This window comes from Mandrillus leucophaeus, unplaced genomic scaffold (genome assembly GCF_000951045.1).
Source record: "Mandrillus leucophaeus isolate KB7577 unplaced genomic scaffold, Mleu.le_1.0 Scaffold736, whole genome shotgun sequence".
NCBI classification, from domain to species: Eukaryota; Metazoa; Chordata; class Mammalia; order Primates; family Cercopithecidae; genus Mandrillus; species Mandrillus leucophaeus.
The window spans coordinates 768,193-789,175 of NW_012107986.1; the positions used below are offsets into that span (position 1 = coordinate 768,193).

At 36.5% G+C, this 20,983-nt stretch overlaps 2 protein-coding genes across 5 annotated transcripts in view; one reads left to right on the plus strand and one right to left on the minus strand.

The window, feature by feature from the left end:
• The window catches only part of RHOQ (ras homolog family member Q), a 63,511-nt gene extending 51,593 nt beyond the window's left edge, over nt 1-11,918 (plus strand). The window contains exons 5-7 of the mRNA XM_011965779.1: nt 4,916-5,080; nt 5,390-5,485; nt 9,737-11,918. Of these exons, the coding sequence (XP_011821169.1) occupies nt 4,916-5,080; nt 5,390-5,485; nt 9,737-9,892 (417 nt within the window). The 3' untranslated portion in view covers nt 9,893-11,918. The remainder of the gene's footprint in view (nt 1-4,915; nt 5,081-5,389; nt 5,486-9,736) is intronic.
• The window catches only part of PIGF (phosphatidylinositol glycan anchor biosynthesis, class F), a 34,580-nt gene continuing 23,679 nt past the window's right edge, over nt 10,083-20,983 (minus strand). For 2 of the 4 annotated variants that reach the window (XM_011965755.1, XM_011965752.1), the window contains exon 6: nt 10,094-10,400. In XM_011965755.1, the coding sequence (XP_011821145.1) occupies nt 10,287-10,400 (114 nt within the window). In that variant the 3' untranslated portion in view covers nt 10,094-10,286. Of the gene's footprint in view, nt 10,401-17,085; nt 17,191-20,983 lie in introns of all 4 variants that reach the window. The other 2 variants (XM_011965756.1, XM_011965754.1) reach the window with 2 other exon arrangements.

A 20,983-nucleotide genomic window follows, 5' to 3' on the forward strand; every position in this document is an offset into this window, starting at 1 on the left:
TCTTTAGTGTCCTCTCATTACTGTTCTAACTTGTACTATCATGTTCATATACATCTTGTCTACCTTACCATGAACTTCCTAAGAGCGAAAGCCGTTATGCGTTTGTGTGTATCTCCTCACCTATCAGAATTATTCCTCTTGGGTGCTAACCTGACGCATGTTCCCACACCAGCCTACAGTTTCCTTTTCTGGGCTGTGGCTTTGAGGTCTGCAAGGCGCTGGAGTGGTGTCCAGGCACATTGTGGGCACTGCTGCACATTCGAGTGCATTGCCTTATTTTTAACATACAGATACTTAATGAGAGAGCTTTGTAAATGTTTATAAGGTGTTTTGCAAATAGATGTTATTTGAATCTCATCCTTCCCTCCTTTATTTATTGCAGTTAGCACTGTTCTGGGCACATAGTAGGTGCTTAGTAATGTTTCTTAAATTAAGCATTTCTATATTTACTTGCTCCAGCTTACACTTTTATTCCCTCCTATTGTTGTATATGGCTGTCTTTTTATATGTGTATGTCTTGAATTCCCAACTAAACTGCAAGCTCCAGAGGGCTATAGTCTCAGTAAATCTTTACTGATTGCTTTTAAATGACACATGATAGCATCCTAGCTAACAAAGCATGACACAAGGTAAATCATCCAATGTGAGTGTTTTTATTTAAAATATGTTTTGGATATGTATTTTAAAATAGACATACCCATCCTAAAAACATGCATTTTAAACAGAGATCACTAAGGTAGGAGGGAGCACCTAGGTCCACATGAAGGGGACAAAGAACGGTGCAGAAGTGAGAGGCTCATGGGCACTGCTGGCTGAGCTGCACACAGAAAGGGGTCTCCAGCTGATGGTCGTTGGCTACATTTCTCTGTGGCATTGGAAGAGCTTTTGTTTCCTCTCAGAGCACATTTCTTTCGTTTTTTTGTTCGCAGATTCTTGTCAGGTGGTAAGTGTGTGATTTCTTTTTTTTTTTTTTTTTGAGACAGGGTCTCACTGTGTCACCCAGGCATATTCATGGCTCACTGCAGGTCCAACCTCTTGAGCTCAAGTGATCCTCCTGAGTAGTTGGGACTAGAGGCATGTGCCACCATGCCCAGCTAATTTTTGTATTTTTAGTAGAGACAGGATTTCACCACATTGGGAAGACTAATCTCAAACTCCTGGACTCAAGCCATCTTCTCACCTCAGCCTCCCAAAGTTTGCTGGGATTACAGGTGTGAGCCACCGCGCCTGGCCGTGTGTGATATTTTTGAAGTAAGGTTGTCATTATCACATATCGAGGACTCTTCAATGAGGGAGAGCCTGATCACTAAACTGCCAGAACACACTTAAAAACTTGATACTTCTGGTACTTAGCCAGTTGGTAAGAAGCTAAAGAGTCTGCCATGCAGTCCAACAGCCATGTTGACTAAACTCACCAGTTCTTTCATTGTTTTGATGTTGAACAGTTGTCTTTAATACACTTTTCTCTACTCCTGAGAATGTTCTAGTTACCATGCTGAAATGTTTAAATACCTACATTTTAAAATTAGAACTAAAATATAATTGGTTTGTTAATTAGGAAGACACTGGAGAGTTGGCTGTGAGAAGTTGTGACTTTGATAAGTTGATCTTTTAAAAGTAAAGGCAGTTGCTCTACATCTGACTTCTTTGTGTTCTCAAATATAAAATACATGGCTTGAGATGAAAGATTCTGCACACTTCTACTTATTCATTCCCAAATCCCACATTTCATATTAAATTCACTCAGGATACTGTGTGATGGATATAAACCATTTTATATGATGCAGGGTACAGTATGCACAGGGGATAATTTATTTTCTAAATTTGCTATCTATTATTAGACTTCTAATTACTCAGCTGGATAGAAGTAGAAAGGTCTCATTCTTGTATTAACTGCCTTTTTTTTTTTTTTTTTTTTTTTTGAGACGATGTCTAGCTCTGTTGCCCATGCTGTAGTGCAGTGGTACAATCTCTGCTCACTGCAACCTCTGCCTCCTGGGTTCAAGTGATTCTCCTGCCTCAGCCTCCCGAACAGCTGGGATTACAGGTGTGCACCACCATGCCCAGATAATTTTTGTATTTTTAGTAAAGATGGTGTTTCACCATATTGGCCAGGCTGGTCTCAGACTTCTGACCTCAAGAGTCCCACCTTGGCCTCCCAAAGTGCTAGGATCACAGGCACGAGCCACCACGCCCAGCCACTAACTGCCAATTATTTAGCCAGAGATGATAGGCAGAAGAAATTCATTTTAGATAGTTCAGACTTAAGAAGTAAATTTCTCTCCGGGGAGGTCTAAACATACGTGTGTGTTTTATTTTGTAATAGCCCCAGTTTTTCACATTTTAATTATTCAAACAAAACCTGTCATTTAAGAAATATCTAGAAATGATTGGTCTAATTGTCCTCCTTTGTGCCCACATGTCTCTCACGGAGGAAAGTCAGGATTCACTGTGGTTATGAAAGGAATCTGTACAATATGTTTACCTTCTGTAAAATATTTAGATTAATACTGTGAAGCATCTCTAGAGAACATGGCATTCAATTAGTTTTTATTTCTTGTCATCTCTCACTAGAGAAAGAGTGCACACTTCTGTTTCTCTGAGGAGGTAAACTTGCTTGAAAAGTACAATTTCCATTAAAATCTCTAATTTGGCTTTCTTAAATATAAATCCATTTTTGTTACATTTTAAATAGTCTTAAGGCTAAGTGACTAATTCGTACAGCAATAATGTATCATTCTCTTTTATTCATCTGAAAATTATACTGTCTCGAGAGACCTGAGTTTTGTGTGTTTTGATTTTATTTCTTACTAAAAGACTTCTTTGTGGTTGGAGGGAGCTGCAAAGCTGAGGCAAGTGTGGCACTCAGGGGACCCTGCGTGGATTTGCAGAGGAATAAGAGACTCGGTTTCCCATGGGATAAAGAACTTATGTTTAAGCATTGAAAGAGTTCTTTGATGTGCCAGGTGCTATGTGGAGTGCTTTAGTTGCATTATTTCATTTATTCCTCATAATCCTATGGGATAGTTTCCCCATTCCTATGTCTGTGAAAATTGGAAATCTAAATACGGATGAGGAGTGCTTTTTAATGAGAACACCCCATTACCCGGCCATGCCAACTGCAGGTTTGCTCCGAAGTGTGGAGTTGCTGGGTGGGATGCTAAGATGAAATACTGCTTCTTTCTTTTTTTTTTTTTTCTTTTATGGACTTGCAGTTTGAAACAGGCAGTAGAGCCCAGAAACTTCATATAAGGCACCCAATTGTACTGTTTAACACAAACTGATTTCAAACACGTTAAAATTTCAAGAAGTCTTCCTCTAGTGACTGTCTGGGGGGGTGTAACATGTTTCACACCCACCCTATTTGATTTCTTTGTTGTGAATTTCTTAACGCCAGAGCACTGCTTTAATCAAAACCATTTAGAGGCATCCACTTTAAAAAATAAAAGTTGCAGAAGATTGGGGGTGGCATTTCCCCTCTCATCCCGTGATAGCCAACACCTGAGCAATCTTTTCATGCCCACAGCTCCAGATTATAGGTGTGCTCTCCAAAAGCATCCCAGAAAAACAAAAGGGTTACCCACCAGTCAAGGGTTTGAGACATTAACATACTTGAGTTGAAAGTTGTATTATGAAAAATGTCAGAAAATTGCATGAAAGGAAAATTGTTCCACGAGGAAATACTACTGCTGAAACTCCAAGTGGAAGATGATGTTTTTAATATTCCCTTAGTTCCACATTTGTGTAGTTCTGTAGTGAAGCGACTCATTTAAGAGGGGAGGTGGCCCAGGCTAAAAATAAAGTTTCTTTGAAACCAGATGAGAGTCTAGCTATGCCAAAAATGGAATCCGGACTCTGTTCACTCTCGAGAATGTAAATAAGTAGAATTTTGTGTCACATAAAATAGTCTATGCAAAAAAGGATATTCACTGCCTTTTGTGATAGAGACTAAAATAACCATCAGGAGTATAGCTGTTCTGGGGACTCTGAAGCAACAGTGTAAAATGATATAGTCTAACGTATTCTAATTTAGAAAGATGTCCAAGACAAAGACAGTGCAGAACAACAAGTACTGCATGATTTCATTTTATATACAGACGTACGAATATGTACAGTTATTGGTATATTCATGCATAGAAAAAGAATTGGAAGAATAAACATGAAAATATTAGGTAGAGGGAATGGAAGTTGGAGAGTAAAGGAGGATTTTGGTGGATTTACTGTATATGTTTCTCTTTTAAGTTTTCTCACACACACACACTCACACAAAATTAATAAAACTATAGAAACAAGGAAAGTAAAGCCTGAAGGTCTCAGTGAAGCTGTATAGTGATTAAGAGTATAGACTCTGGAGTAAAAACTGGCAGGATTTGCATCTCAGCTCCTTGACTTACTGGCTGTACATCCTTACACAAGTAATTTAACTTCTGTGCTTCAGTTTACTCAAATGAAAGTCAGGATTAAGGGTACTTGTGTCATATTGTTGTTATAAGGATTAAATAAGTAATCCATGAGAGAGCATATAGACTAGTGCCTGACACATAGTAAATATTCAGTATGTATTAGTTATTATAAATTACAATACTTAGGCAATGTCTAGCTATATTCAATTCTTTGTGCAAACTTTTTAGTTAAAAATGTTTTTAGTGACAGCATTAGTGATCATAATGTATTTTTCTAAAGTTTTCATTGTCATGGTTAATGATACTGTCATTTTTTTTTTTTAACCTCACGGTTAAAGAACTTCACAAGGAAGAATAACAAGAACAGAGTTATCTGATTTTACATAGAGTGCCATACATTCCACTAGTGGAGTAGTCCTGAATTTGCATCTTTGACCATGTAATCTAATATACATATTATTAGTAAACAACAGAAATGTAAATACATAATGAGGCTTTTCTTTGTTCCTTAGGAAGACTATGACCGTCTGAGGCCTTTATCTTACCCAATGACCGATGTCTTCCTTATATGCTTCTCGGTGGTAAATCCAGCCTCATTTCAAAATGTGAAAGAGGAGTGGGTACCGGAACTTAAGGAATATGCACCAAATGTACCCTTTTTATTAATAGGAACTCAGGTATGTCTAGTTTGATTTTCCTCATTTTAGGATAAGCTCTTTGGCCTGCCTTAGGGGTTGCTCTCAGATAAACAGTCCCAAAGCTGAGCAAATGATATAAGTGTTTAATCTCAACTGCAAGTTAATGAGTTCTATCATATTTTTGGAAAAAATTGTGCCAAAAGAAAGCAATTCTATTCCCGGTTTTTAAAAATTAAGTTCTTTTGTTTAATCTTTTTTTGGTATGTGGGGATTAAGTGGGATTACATGCTTTGATTTTTCTTTAAAGATTTGTAATATTATCAGACATTATTGACCTTTCTTAATTAGATTGATCTCCGAGATGACCCCAAAACTTTAGCAAGACTGAATGATATGAAAGAAAAACCTATATGTGTGGAACAAGGACAGAAACTAGCAAAAGAGGTAATGGAACACTTACAGAATTTAAGCATGAATGTAAAAGACGCTAAGATAACAATAGAAGCTAACATTTATTGTGCATTTACTGTATGCCAGACACTGTGCTGAGTGCTTTACATGCATTATCTCATTTAATCCTTGCATGAACTCAGTGAGGTAGGTCTGTTTCCCCAGTTATACAGAAGAGAGAGTGGAGGCTTGGAGATGTCAGATAATTAGCCCGAGATCCTGCAGGTAATAAATGGCAGAGTTGGGTTTCAGTCCAAAGCCTGACTCCTGGGCTGAGGCTCTTAACACCTGTATTACATTGCCAATGATATTTTCCTAAAACGTCACATATGGAAAAAAGCATCGGAAACACATGTCACTACTTTCAACCCTTCATTACTTAAACATTTGCACTGTGCCAAATCAGCTCTGTCTTAAGACTCATTGAGTTAGACAGTGGAGCCACCTAGGATGACAGTTTAAATTTGCGGTTAAAACCAAAAAAATGATGACTAGGTTTGCAAAGAAATGTGTTGAAATTTCTCCAATCTTTTTATGAAAAAAGGATAGAAAATACGAAAGTTCTAAAAGTATATATAAAACAGTGATGCATGCAGTACCTTGTAGCTTATCTTCCTTTGTGCCCCAAGGCTAGGTTTACTTTTTCCCCTTTTTTCCCATTTGGCCTTAACATCATTGGATTCTATTTTTTACATGTTGTGATTTCAATAGGACTTTTGTGGAAACAGAATCCATATATGGTCTTTTTTGTTTGTTTGTTTGTTTGTTTCAGACGAAGTCTCGCTCTGTCGCCCAGGCTGGAGTGCAGTGGCTGGATCTCAGCTGACTGCGAGCTCCGCCTCCCGTGTTCACGCCATTCTCCTGCCTCAGCCTCCCAAGTAGCTGGGACTACAGGCACCCGCCACCTCGCCCAGCTAATTTTTTTTTTTTTTTCATTTTTAGTAGAGACGGGATTTCACCGTGTTAGCCAGGATGATCTCCATCTCCTGACCTCATGATCCGCCTGCATCATCCTCCCAAAGTGTTGGGATTACAGATGTGAGCCACCGCGCCCAGCCCATATATAGTCTTTTAAAATGTAATATCAGGAGACAAAAGAAAGCGAGAAAACTTTTGGAGGACAGTTTTTCCTAAAGCAAAAAATAAATGGCTTTACTAACAAATCACTTCAGAAATTCCATGTATTCAATTTTGTAATCTTGGGGAGAGAAGGAATTTCTAAATGTTATAAAGATAAAAGTCATAAATGAAAATATTAATGATTTAACTGCATAAAAACTTAATACCACATCAAATGCCAGAAATAAAATGAAAAGTCATATAAACAGAGATGGATGGCAGAAAAATGGGTTAACATCCTTAGTGTACAGGAACCTCTTGCATGAGTTAATCAGAAGACACAGATTCCAATAGAAAAATGGGCTAACAATGAAAAATTCACCCCCCAAAATGCAGATTGCCACTGAAGATAGGAAATATGTTCAAACTTATTAGCAGTCAAATGTAAGCTCAATTTGCATCTATAGAATTGGCAAAAAATGAGAAATTAATTATAATACCCGCTATTCCAAGGGTGTAGTAAAATGGACTCTCTGTTGTACTGGTCATTGAATCAAAGCAGTCTTGACAATATGCAAAATCCTTAAAATCATGGACACTTTTGATCAAGCAATTCCATATGTAAGAGTTTATCCTAAGCAAATCATTAGGATGTTGGTCAAAGGGTACAGTGTTAGACTGGAGGAATATGTCTTTTTTGAGATACACTGCACAGCATGCTAACTATAGTTAATAATGGTGGTGCTGGGTGCAGTGGCTCACACCTGTAATCCCAGCACTTTGGAAGGCCAAAGTGGGTGGATCATTTGAACCCAGGAATTGGAGACCCACCTGGACAACATGGTGAAACCCCATCTCCACCAAAAAAAAAAAAAAAAAAAAAAAGCCGGGCATGGTGGCGCATGCCTGTAGTCCCAGCTACTTGGGGGCTGAGGCAGGAGGATCACTTGAGCCCAGGAGGTGGAGGTTGCAGTGAGCCAAGATAGTGCCATTGCACTCCAGCCTGGATGACAGAGTGAGACCCTTTCTCAAAAAAAAAAAAAAAAAACAACAAAAAAGGGGGACTGCATATTTCAAAATTGCTAAAAGAGTAAATTTTAAATGTTCTCACCACACAAAATGGTATTTAAGGTGATAGATGTTAATTATGTTGATTTAATCATTTCACTTGTGTGTGTGTGTATATGTATATATAGAGAAGATATTGCTTTGTACCTTGTATATAAAATTATAATTTGCCCATTTATATTTAATAATAAAAGCAAATTATTAGGGATGTGCTTAAAGAGAGCTACAAAGATGCTGAATTGTTTATAATGGCAGAAATTCCAATCTATTAAAACTTCATACTAAAATATCTGTTAAGATTTCGTATTTGTTATGTAGTTAAAGGGAAAAAAGTAGTTGCAAAACAATATGATCTTATTTCTAGACTCATCAGCATTTGGCACAGTTGCATCCTTCTTGAAACTTTCTTCACTTGGCCTCTCGGTTTTTCTCCCCTTTCATTGGACTCTGCTCCATCTCTTTACCTCCTTAGTCCCTGGTTGGAGGGCCCCAGGGATGAGCACTCAGCTTTGTGGATGTCTTCTTCTATAGCTACCCTCTCTAGGCCTAAATGAGCTTGTCAGTCTTGTGGCTTGCACAGTCTACAACCAAAGATTCCTAGACTTCCATCTCCAGCCTGGACCTCTTTCCTAAATTCTCAATTTGGTCATCCAGCTGTTTACTCACCAAGTCCATCTAGGTGGCTGAGTATCTCAAAATTAATATATCTAAGATATGATTCTTCTTTCTCCAAGGCTGTCCTCCCAGTTACTTAGGTCAAAAGCCCTCAGCTGGGCGTGGTGGCTCACGCCTGTAATCCCAGCACTTCGGAAGCCTGAGGTGGGCAGATCACCTGAGGTTGGGAGTTGGAGACCAGCCTGACCAACATGAAAAAACCCCATCTCTACTAATACAAAATTAGCTGGGCGTGGTGGCGCATGCCTAGTAATCCCAGCTAGTCGGGAAGCTGAGGCAGGAGAATCGCTTGAACCTAGAAGGTGAAGGTTGTGGTGAGCCGATATCAAACCATTGTGCTCCAGCCTGGGCAACAAGAGTGAAACTGTCTCAAAAAAAAGAAAAACGGCCTGAGGTTATACTTGCCCTTGCTCTTTCTCTCATACCACACATCTAGCCTTTGGCACAACATACCTTCAGAACATATCCAGAATCCAGACACTTTTTTCTATCTCTTCCCTCTATCACTTGGTTCAGGCCTCCTCCATCTCTGGCCTGCTTGACTGGAATAGCTTCCAACTCACCTTTCTGCTTCTGCCTATGCCCCATGGTCATCTGTTCTCAATACAGCAGCCAGGGTAAGTCTTCAAAATGTAAGCCCAATCATGTCACCGCTGTGCTCAGAATCCTCCGGTCCCCAGCTCAGATTAAACGCCCAAGTCCGCACTGTGGCCTACAAGCCTCTGCTCCCTCTCTGCCTTACTCATTGTTCCCCAGGCCTCCTGGTTTCCTTGCTGTTCCCTCAAAGTTCTGAGAACCTTTATACTTTTGCTGCTCCCTCTGCCTGGAATGTTCTTCCCTATGGATATGATTCATTCTTTCACTCTTTTCAGGTCTCTGCTCAAATACCACTTTCTCAGTGTGATCCTGTTCCTTGACTACTCCAGGCATGCTCCTGCATCAGGATCTATCTGCCTGGAGCTCTTCCCCTAGGTATCCCTCACTGCTCAAACTTCCCCATTGAGAAGCCTCCCCCGACCCCCACTACCACTGTCCTCAGCACTCCCTGCCTCCCTCACTCTGCTTTTTCCCCACAGCATTTGCCACCATCTGCTCTGTATTCCCTCCCGTGTGCCTCTCACCCAGCAGATGTCAGCACATGTGGATGCCACACAGCAGGGACTCTGCTCTTTCGTTCAGTTCACTGACATATCCCCAGGACCTAAACAGTGCTTGACATATAGTAGATACCCAGTAAATATGTGGTGAATGAAATAATTTTTCATAGAAAGTCTGGAAGGACATACACTAGTATTTTAAAATCCCCTCTCGGGGGTTATGAACATGGACGATGAACGTATTCTTTTCGCATAGCTGTATAACTTTCTTTATAATGATGTGTTTATGTCATGCCAATTGTATAAACATGATTTTATATATTTGTGATTTTTTTCTCCCTCCCAGATAGGAGCATGCTGCTATGTGGAATGTTCAGCTTTAACCCAGAAGGGATTGAAGACTGTTTTTGATGAGGCTATCATAGCCATTTTAACTCCAAAGAAACACACTGTAAAAAAAAGAATAGGATCAAGATGTATAAACTGTTGTTTAATTACGTGAGAAACATCTTCAGTGGCCAAGGAAATTGTCCATTTCTCTCAGAAAGCAAATGAAATGCTACAGCTATACCCAGACCTTTTATAGGTAATGAAGCAGTTCAAAACTTGAAAGAAAACAAAACCTGTCCTCAGAATTCTATAAAGGTTATTAAGAATGTTCCTTAAAGGTTTAAGAAGCAGTAAGCAGCATCTGAAGCCACAATCTATTATAAATACTTTATTTCAACTAGAAGGTACAATCTCTCAGGGGTTTCATAGTTTAAAAAGCTACAATCACATCATGTTGTAACTACATAAAAAACAGTGCTGTAAATGGAACTGCTTGGCTTTGACCATACACATTTCTGCACAGCCCTTACAGAATCTGCACAAAGAAGTATCTCCCTTTGCTCCAGTTAATTGTTCTTGTACGTAAGTTGCTTTCTATTCCAGTATATCCAGAGTGGTGAAATAACAAGGCCAGCCACGTAGCCAAAGGTCGCTCCAAGCGTACAGGAGATGGGCCATACCTGAGGAGAGAATGTATGAGATCAAAAAAGAACAAATGTTTTTATTATTACTTGAGCACAAGTGTAACCTAAATATTTCTATATTAAAGCTTAATGTGCTTTCTTAAAGAATGCCAAAAGTGTAATAAGGTCATAATTGCATTTATCATGAACACTAAAAATGTACACATTTTAGTTAATGTGCATTAAACTGTAACAAGGCTCTGGCAATTGTAGATTTAGTTTGATGCTCCCCAAAGTGCATGAGACACATGCTAAAATTACAAATTAAAATTTTGGGTCAGACTTTGCCATAATGCTGGACTCAATTTAGCTCTCTGAACTAGTTGGTAATTTTTTTTTTTTTAATTCCCACTTTGGCTGTGTACATCAAATGAAATGAGAATTGTGTATGTTGACCAAACCACAAGAAACTTTAAGTTGTGTTAAAGAGGGAAGACCTAGAATCCAAGCATGTTACGTGAAAATTGTAACAGAACAGCTGCTTCCACCTTTCAGATATAGATGTTGGAACCACAGCAGAAGTTATAGAATGACAACTTATATACACATCTAGAATGTAAGTTAAACAAAATACCGGCTTCCAGAGACCCATTTTCTCCAGCTATATTACATTAGGCTAGAAGTAATTAATTTTGAATTATTTAATCTACAAGCAGTGCATGTGTTGGTCCCTAAGTGAAAGGCTCTGCTTAAAAAAAAAAAAAAAAAGTTGGAGAAAAATTTTCATGTTCTTCTGTGAAGCTTATTTGGTACACTGGAGCCATTTCTAATCTTTCTCTGGGGGGAACAGGCCACAGAACTGTGTTAGAGGTGAACCATCTTAATTACTAGTTCTATTACCTAATTCAGCTTCCTTGTTTGGTCTGCTGTGGATCTGCCTTATTGCATATGCCATGCATCAGATAATGGTGTTAGACAAAGCTTCATTGTGAACAACCTAATGCATTTTAGAGAAACAATCTCATCTACACATTTTTTTCTAGCCTTTCCTACATTTAAACTTGCTGTTGCCTAAATTATAATTTTTTAAATGTCTGTGGTGGGCTTCTGTTAATTCACATGACTTAAGCTTATAGCTATGTCTACTGCACAGATTGGGTAATGGAACACTAAACTTTTATACTTGAAAATGACAGCCTTAAATGCTCATATCAGTCACAAATCTAGGATGTACTGTCTTGTTGTATGTGAGCTTTGTAGAGATTTTTAAAAATACAAGCATCACCTTTCCATTGAAGAGTGGAGAGAGTCTACTGGATGACTGGCCAGGAACTTTCTCTCTGCATCAGACATTTGGATGTCTTCTTTCTTCCAAGAAATGGTGGTTCACATTAAGTATCATGGCCTTATGTATGCTCAAATGGAATCTTATGTAACTTTCTTATTTAATTTTGGTCTGCTATTTTTAGATAAAATTGAAAGGAATTGTATAAATCAATTAACATATTAGCTAAGTTGTCCAACACATGGTATAAAGGAATTACAACAGTAAACTATTATACATTTCGAACTTGCCTTTGGGGATTTATGAGGATTTTTTTGGGGGGGCTCCAATTCATATCTCTGAAACCCTTCACACTTGGTTTACTAGCCATTCAAAGTTAAAAGTCTAGAATTTGTCCTGCCCTAACAGAAACAGATTAGGAATTTGTCGACACAAACTGGTGTCACCTGTTTCGTGACTGGGCTTTGGTTTCCTCATTATAAATATGGGAGGTAGAACAGAGGTCTCCAACGTCTCTCCCATTTATCACAATAATTTTCTTATTCACAGTAATCATTGTTGGACGTTACTTTTTCAGTTTCACATTCTTGAGATGGTAAAAATCATGTATATAGATTATCAGAACTCTAAGCAAAGATGACTGTCGCATCTGAAGCTGAGGTGCCTTAGGTACTCTACTGACCTTGATGGGTTTGGAGTTCCCTATTGCTTATCAAGAGCTTTTTAATTGCTTTGGTTCCTTAGTCTTTTTGCAAAAATCCTTCCTGTCACTTCAACTAAAAACCAAAGATTTGTTTTCTATTAATAAGCAGACTAGAGAAAAACTGCCTTATTTTCAGATGCATGTCTTCATTAAAAGCTTAGGTTTCAATAGAAAATCAGATTAATCACTGAAATGACTATTTTAAACTAGTGAAATATCTGGGAAATAAACTGCTTCAAAAATATTTTATTGACATGAATTTTGCTAGTGAATACAAATACACTGCCTCAAACAAGGCCATGTATGAATGCACTTACAAGAAATTTGAGTTAATCAGTGTTTGCATATAGAGAATTAGTTCTAAAGTTCTTAAAAATAAATTTAGGGGCTCCCTGAAATCTTATTTAATACTTTGCTAACTTACACTCTTGTTTTATCTCCACAGGTACATTTTAGGTTAGCTCATGGTGAATTCTATTTACAATAAGTAGAGCTTGGATTAATGGGTTTTGTTATGAATTATCTTAGTTACTTTAGACAGTGTTTCCATTTGATTTTTAACTATTTAAAATACCAAATTAAATACCAGTTTGTTGGTTGTTACTTTTAAATGATTGTTGCTTTAACAGTGTCCCTTCTTAACACATGGGGTTACAAATAAAATACTATGCATAGTTTACTATCTACGTAAAGCACTGAACTTTTTACCTTAGTAGTTTTCATTTACTACCCTATATAAACATTTGGGATAATATTCTTTCCTCTGTTTACACTGAGAGTCTACTAGTCATTGGCAAAGTATGAGTCCCTATACTCTGTTAAAACAGCTCCCTGTTAAAGTATGGGGAGAACAGTAATCCCTCATGAATCCCAGCTAGATTCCAATTTGGGTTACTAAATTGTACTTTAATCATTTTGTAATTTCAGTATGGCTCTTTGTTCTCAAACGCATACATACCACCACACACATTCTTTAAACAGCTGCCACACTTCACCGCCAACAGAATGCCAAAAATGAAATGTTAAAAAATTTTGTCTAATGAAGGGTTACAGCTTGGTACGCTTGGTTATTCATGTTATGTAAATCAAGAAATGCATGCCATCAGCAAACTAAAATGTGGACTGGCTTTGAGGACTGGTAATTTCTTAATTTTAACAATGTCATTTTTTAAAAGAGAATTTCTGGGGGCCAGGTGTGGTGGCTCATGCCTGTAATCCCAGCACTTTGGGAGGCCGAGGCAGGTGGATCACGAGGTCAGATCAAGACCATCCTGGCTAACACAGTGAAACCCCATCTCTACTAAAAGTACAAAAAATTAGTCGGGTGTAGTGGCAGGCGCCTGTCGTCCCAGCTACTTGGGAGGCTGAGGCAGAAGAATGGCCTGAACCCAGGAGACGGAGCTTACAGTGAACAGAGATCATGCCACTGCACTCCAGCCTGGGCGACAGAGAGAGACTCCGACTCAAGAATTTCTTTAAGGGCAGTTTTCATGATTTTTGAAAATCAAAACAGATTATCAAAATAGGAAACAGCAAAAGGAGGGAGGCTGCCCACTAAGAACTATTCCTCAAGCAATTTCCTACTGATTTTCTTATAATTATTCTAAAAATTTTAAAACTACACTATGGCAACAGAATTCATTTGTAAATCCTAGCTTAATCATGTATTTTCATAATTAGATCCTAAGGTTTTCCTTTAAAACTATTTCCTTATCTCACGTATAGAAATGTTTCTATTCAACGTTCTTCATGCCACAAATAGGATTTTTTAAAAAAGTAGTATCTATTAAACACATAATTCAGCTGCAGTGCTATAAAGATTTCTCTAAATTATGGTAATCTGAGATGGCTTTATATTATTTTGTTTCAAGAAAATAGAAAACTTAGAACAAAGGCATTCATGTAAAGGAAGTCATTCACAAGTGTTTGCCACCAAAATGACAAGGGCCCAAGCACTGGAGGCCAGCCTGGGCAATATAGTGAGAGTTTTTTATAAATTTAAATTTTTTTTAGCCAGTAAATAGAAGAAACAACCTATGGTGTATAATCAAATATATTACAACTCAAGTGGGTAAAATTATTAAAATTACCACGAAGAAGAAAAATCTATTTAAAAAATAAGTGGTACGTCAGATGTTAAGTGACCTTGGCCAGCTCATTTTAACATCTGAGCCTCTGTTTCCCAATCTGCAAAACAGGGACAGAAGTACCTACTATACTTAAAATGCAAGGCTGAAGTAATCTCTTAAAATTTGTCATGAAAGCTATAAAGTACCATGTATCAGTGTTCTGTATATTACATGTTTTAACTTGAAAAAATTAAACTTACACGAACAGTATTTCTTCGGTCACTGTCACTACTATGTAGTAAGTAGAATCGGCAGTTTAGAACAAATAGTTCATGAGTAATATGTTATACTGTGTGGTAGGAAGTGGTAGGAACTATTCCCTTACCCTTATAAAGCAATCATCATTTTTTTTTTTTTTTTTTTTTTTTTTTTGAGACGGAGTCTCACTCTGTCGCCCAGGCTGGAGTGCAGTGGCACAATCTCAGCTCACTGCAAGCTCCACCTCCCGGATTCATGCCATTCTCCTGCCTCAGCCTCCCGAGTAGCTGGGACTGCAGGTGCCTGTCACCAAATTAGCCTGGCTAATTTTTTTATATTTTTAGTAGAGACAGGGTTTCAATGTGTTAGCTAGGATGGTCTCAATCTCCTGACCTCGTGATCCACCTGCCTCGGACTCCCAAAGTGCTGGGATTACAGGCGTGAGCCACCGTGCCCAGCCGTAAAGCAATCATCTTTAATACATGCTGCACTTCATGTGAAATGTCTGTTACAAGAGCAAATTCAGGAGCTATACAACATACTGGCATTACGTTAACCATCTGTAGCCTCACCTCAGGAGGAGGAATGATTCCCTGCTGCTAGCTGTCATTTTTCATAAATTTTAAGAAACAAAATAAGTACAGACAGTGGTTTTAAACTCATCATTGGTAGGCATTTGTAATTTTTAAAGGCTCATATGAATGACTCCATTCATTCAAAACTATTTATTGAGCTCCTACCTTAACCCAGCTCCTACCTTTAATTTTGGATACATTTTAGTATAAATTCTTAAAAATGTGTTTCAATATAATAAATATTACTTATAATTTTGGGGGAGATTGACACTGTCACAGATAACATGGAGAAACTGACCTATCTGCAAATCAGAACACCTACAGACATTTAGAACAACTCATGACTGTTAGGATTACTGTCTCTCTCTCCAGATAAAAAAGAAGATAAAATCCAGTTCTCAATCTCTCATGAGCTACTTTTCAATGTTTTGTTGATTGTGCTTATCACAAATTTGCATTTGCATGACTGAAAGAGTTCATCTTTCGAAGCCTGCTGACCTACTGGTTATAAATAATCATTTATATTCTCCTCCAAAATTGGTCTTGAACAGTATGTTGTTCCAGATATTCCTAAAGTAAATGTCATTGACACAGGAATACATGCACAAATGAATCTACTCATCATGATACGTTTCTCTAGTTAAAAACCTGCACTCATCCATGTATACATTCTTCTGTGACTAAGAATACTACTTTAGGAAGAGTTATTTGCGAAGGGGTGTGTAGTTCCTGGTCTGGAATTCTTGTTAAAATGACACTAAAAGGTCCTGGTCACAACTCATGCAAACGAGTTAACTTGGCCAGCATTATTCTCTCACATGAAAGTCCTGTTAGCACAGCATTATCAACATGATTACCCTACAATGAACATGCCTTTTAAATCCAAAATCATCTCATGCCAGTTAAGTGTTAACACATTTTTCTCATGCTTGAAACATAAACCATATTCATATAAATGAGTATTTTATTTTGGTCTAAAACACAGTATCATCCCTTTGGTAATGGAAACACCAATTAATGTAAAAACCTGCAGCTCTTCAAGCAATCAAATCCATAATCTTAGTTTTAATCTACCTCCAGCATTTTGCAGTAATTCATGTAGTTATAATCCTATGATTTCTAGTTTCAACTTATGAAAGAATTATCTGTGGCATCTGTGACTTTAGGAAATGAATATACATGTTTCACAAATATTAAATTTCTAACCTGGTAAAACTGAAAAAAAAAAAAAAACCCAAAATTGTTAAATACAACAATTCCTCATTTATCTGGTATCTGATGGGAATAAGTAAAAATATTTTAAAACAACTTTAAATTGTTTCAAAGACAATCTCAGGTGTCTAAAATTCAAAATCTCCAAATTCAGTTATTTAAAATGCTTTATATCAATTTTCCTTTTTACCTTCATAAGAAATAAGCGTCCTAGAAGAGACTTGATTATTTGGTTCAAATCTTTATTTAAAGATTGTAGCACTGAAGTCCGTAGTTTAAAGGCATGTGTGGATTTGTTAGGCACAAAAGCATTGCATATTAGCTTTAAATATTCTCCTACAAATAAATTATGGCCTAAAATACAGACACCACCACAATGGTCAAGGCATTTAATTAAAACAATGTGAGGAAAGAAATGAAATATAACTAGTTTAGCTATTCCAATGAGACCTAAGCTATGACCATTTTTTAAAAAGAAAAGCTATGTTTTAGTCTCCAGCAAAGAAAAGAACATGGTGCCGTGGGGCTCTCACGTGAATCTGAAGTCTTCCTCTTCCCACCTGAGTAATGCTAAGCAAGATATGTATTCCTCCCCTCTCACACTTTGACTTCTAGTGTATAAAATGGGAGTGAAGCCTACCTTGCACTATGGCTGTGAGGATTAAGTTACTCGTATGACAGGGCCAAGCCCCATGCAGGGTACATGGAGAGATCTACAAATGCTACATTTTCTTTCTACTGTCATCTGAAATGTCAGACAGGATTGAAAATTATGTGAAATCCAAATACCCTAAATTGGTATAACGAAATACCAGAGAAACAGATAAATTAATAGTCCACTCCCACCAACTGAAAGACTGCTGGGCGGAAAAAAATAAAACAAACTGAGACAATTAGCATATTCTCTAATATATGAGAACTCAAATAAATAATGGAATTTGCACTATTGAAAAAATATAGTCATTAAACTATTTGTTTATAGTCACTAAACTATTTCTTTTCTAATGTTACAGGCTCACAAATGCCTGTAACATTAATTAAGTAATAACCACATGTCAGGTGCTGAGCTAGATATTTTAGAGAGATTTTATTATTTCATCCTCACTAGCAAGTGACAGAGCCAGGATTTCAACCCAGTAATCTGGTGCCAGAACTCCTAATCATCATGTTACCTGCCTACCCATTAATAACACATGTGAGTTTAAAAACCTCATGGTCAATTTCCTGTGCTCAGAATAACTAACAATATTTGTTAACCTTCCACTAATTTTTTTAAAACATGAAATACTAGCCATGTTTTGATAAGACATTTTCCAGATAAAAACCTCATAGCTACATATTTTATGAAATATTTACAGCATATTAAATCTAAATCGCAGCCCAAATCTAAATTATTAAATAATTAAATTCCAGTCCTGGGTGTATTTAAGGGTCTGTTGTACTTACTCACACAGAACGTATGCCTTGCATACAGTAATAACAACGAATACTTACTGATTAGCTATTTAGTTACAGCAGATAAAGAATCAAATTATAAAGGTTTTCTGTAGTCCAAATATTTATTTTGTCAGCAACTATAAGATTTCTCCAGAAGTTAAAAAAGGCTATCTGGATTATGGGAAATTCAAATATTTGTTTTCTTGCTGAGATTTTAAGGCAAATAATTAAAGGAGAGGCAAGAAGGTACTTTCAAATATTAAAACAACAACAAAGATGACCAACAGTAGAATGGGTAGCTACCCTACCATATTCTCTTTAACCACATCCCCTTGCTGCCTTCCACAAAAGAAAGGCTTCCTCCAACTATAAAGATGCCTAATTTTTCATCACTTGCCATTATTTAAAATCATGTAAGATTTATATTAAGTTACACAACTTTTTCATTGAGATCACATATTTTCAGTGGGCCTTTCCAATCATTTAATTAAGAAATTATTTTAAACATAAAAATATGCTTGAAACAGCTCATTACAGAATCCACATTACTGTAATCTTATGGTTGGCCTCACGAATGTTATACAATGATTTGAGTTCAAAGTAAAGAAAACTGAAGTAAAACATGTAGTAGATTTTGTGGGGTTTTGTGTGTGTGTGCATGTGTGCGTTTTTAAAGGTATAATTGCTTAACCAGATATTCCCGTTTCGCTGACTGGAATATAAATAAAACCAGAACACAATCCAGAAAAGCTTGCTTTACCACAAACAGATCAAATCTGTACTGGGCTACAAGGAACACAGAACAAGAATCTCTTCTTAATACATGTTCTATTTTAGATAATAAAGTGTATTACTGTATTGTCTTCTCATGAAATTTTGCTCTAACAACATCTCCACTTTTAGGAAATGCCATATTCTCTTATCTGATTTATTGCTTCTCTGGGAGATGCTGTTCTGTGGAGTTAGAATTATTAAAAAATAACAATAACAAAAAACAAGCAACCTTGTTTGCTGGAAATAAAAAGTGAAAAAAAAAAAGAAACCTCATTTCTTTAGTTTATTAGTAAATAACTGCAAAAAGGGCAAGGGGCAGATGAGTGCTATGCGAATAAAAGATTTTTAATTATACATCAATTCTATCATTCCCTCAACAATACATTTCATAATTTAAAAGGTTTACAGTGAATGTGTGGGTCATTAACTTGGAATGTTCTAAAAACCATCCAATAGTAAAGATAATTACACAGCCAGTAATATTCCAGCTGAATGAAACGCTCTTAATGGAAACCAACACTTGTTATGTATTTAAATTAGTTTTAAAATTAAATTAGATTTCCAGCTAGCTAGAAAATCTTTTTAAAAAGTCAGTAATTCAAATGGAAACTTTATATTAATTTAAAAAGTAATACCATCAATTTGGATCTAGTTCATCCTTATTGTTAACAAGCACTGAGGCAGAAAAATGAGTCATCAGCTAAAAGTCTGAACAATCCCAAAATGGGTGATTGAACTGTAAATAACTAAGATATATATTTTCTAAGCAAACCTAAACACATATTTTATAAAGCATACATATTCCCCTTAGTTCAGTTTCTACTTCTGCACTGTCTTGTAAACAAAAAAAGACTTAAATTACATGTAACATATCAAACCTTTACACTCTAAAGTATTGCATCTATATACAAAATGATACATTTATTATATATTATCTTACCAACTCATTAAAGCTGATGTCCCATAGTGCTTTATCAATATTTTCTATTTAGATTTAATTGCATTACTTGAAAGTAAGGAATCTACCCACTTTCAAACAATTTTCTGTGTATACTTTTCAATGATTTTGATTGTCCTCCAATTTAGAAATCACTGACACTCTGTTGAATGATATTAAGTATGGATGACTTCTACAAGATGTCAACAACTTAAGAAACCTTTACTAGCACCAAAAACTTGGGATGAGTATCTGTGACGATACACACCCCAAACCTCCAAGGATTTCTCTAATACAGTGATGAAGAGTTAAAACAGGCAAGGGCAAACCTACCAGACTTACTAAACACGAAAGAACAATTTGACTTTCAGGGAGACACAACATCGAACTGAAAGCACAAAGAATGGAGTTAAGGTAGGCAGTTATGTGCAAGGCACACAATCTGGATCCCACATTTGGCAAATGAGGTATGTATCAAAGATTTACTTCATCAATTCATTACCTAGGACTTTATGCTACAGAGAAAATTGGACAAATATTCAAAGATGTATGTTTAATATGATAACCATATTTGATAAAATATTAATAATAATGAAATAGGAAATAACCTAAATGTTCTTTAATTAAAAACTGATACAGTATTTTACACAAATAATCGAATATTACATATATATAAGTTTTCATTGACATAGAATGAGCTCCATAATATACTGCTGAGGGGAAAAAGCAGATTAAAAATAACATGAATATTATAGTTACAGGCATGGAGAGAGACAGCTGCAAAAATTATCACCAAAAGCAAATGGAGGTTTCCTCTGGGTGGTTGGGGAGGAAAGTAATTTTTACTTTCTTCCTTAGAATTACTAATATTGCTTAAATTTTCTAAATAAATATACATTATCTTTGTAATCAGAAAAAAATTCTCTTCATGTTGGAAAAAGAAAGCACATTTATTTTTTAACACCATAATTCTTTTTGGGAGTACTCTATGAAAATAATTAGAAAAATTCATGAAGCTATAGATTCAAAGATTTTATCACAGCAGTGTTTATTATCATAAAATACTGGCAATAATCTAAATGATCAATCGTGTATTTGTTAAATAAGTTATAAAGTAACTATATAATGGCATACTACAAGGTCATTAATATTAAGATAAGGATACAGTCATCACTGTAAGTTCAGTGACCTTGGGAATGTTACATACCCTCTAGGTGTCAGTTTCCTCATCTGTAAAATGGGTATAAAAAGAGCCCTTACCTTACAGTGCTTTACCTAGCATATCAGCTTTATCTTATTGTGATACAAGATGAAAAATTTGATGTTTGTGAGCTGTCTTGATAACACAGGCCGCTGCTGCAAAAATTACCTTGCTATCTGCTTCTAAAAA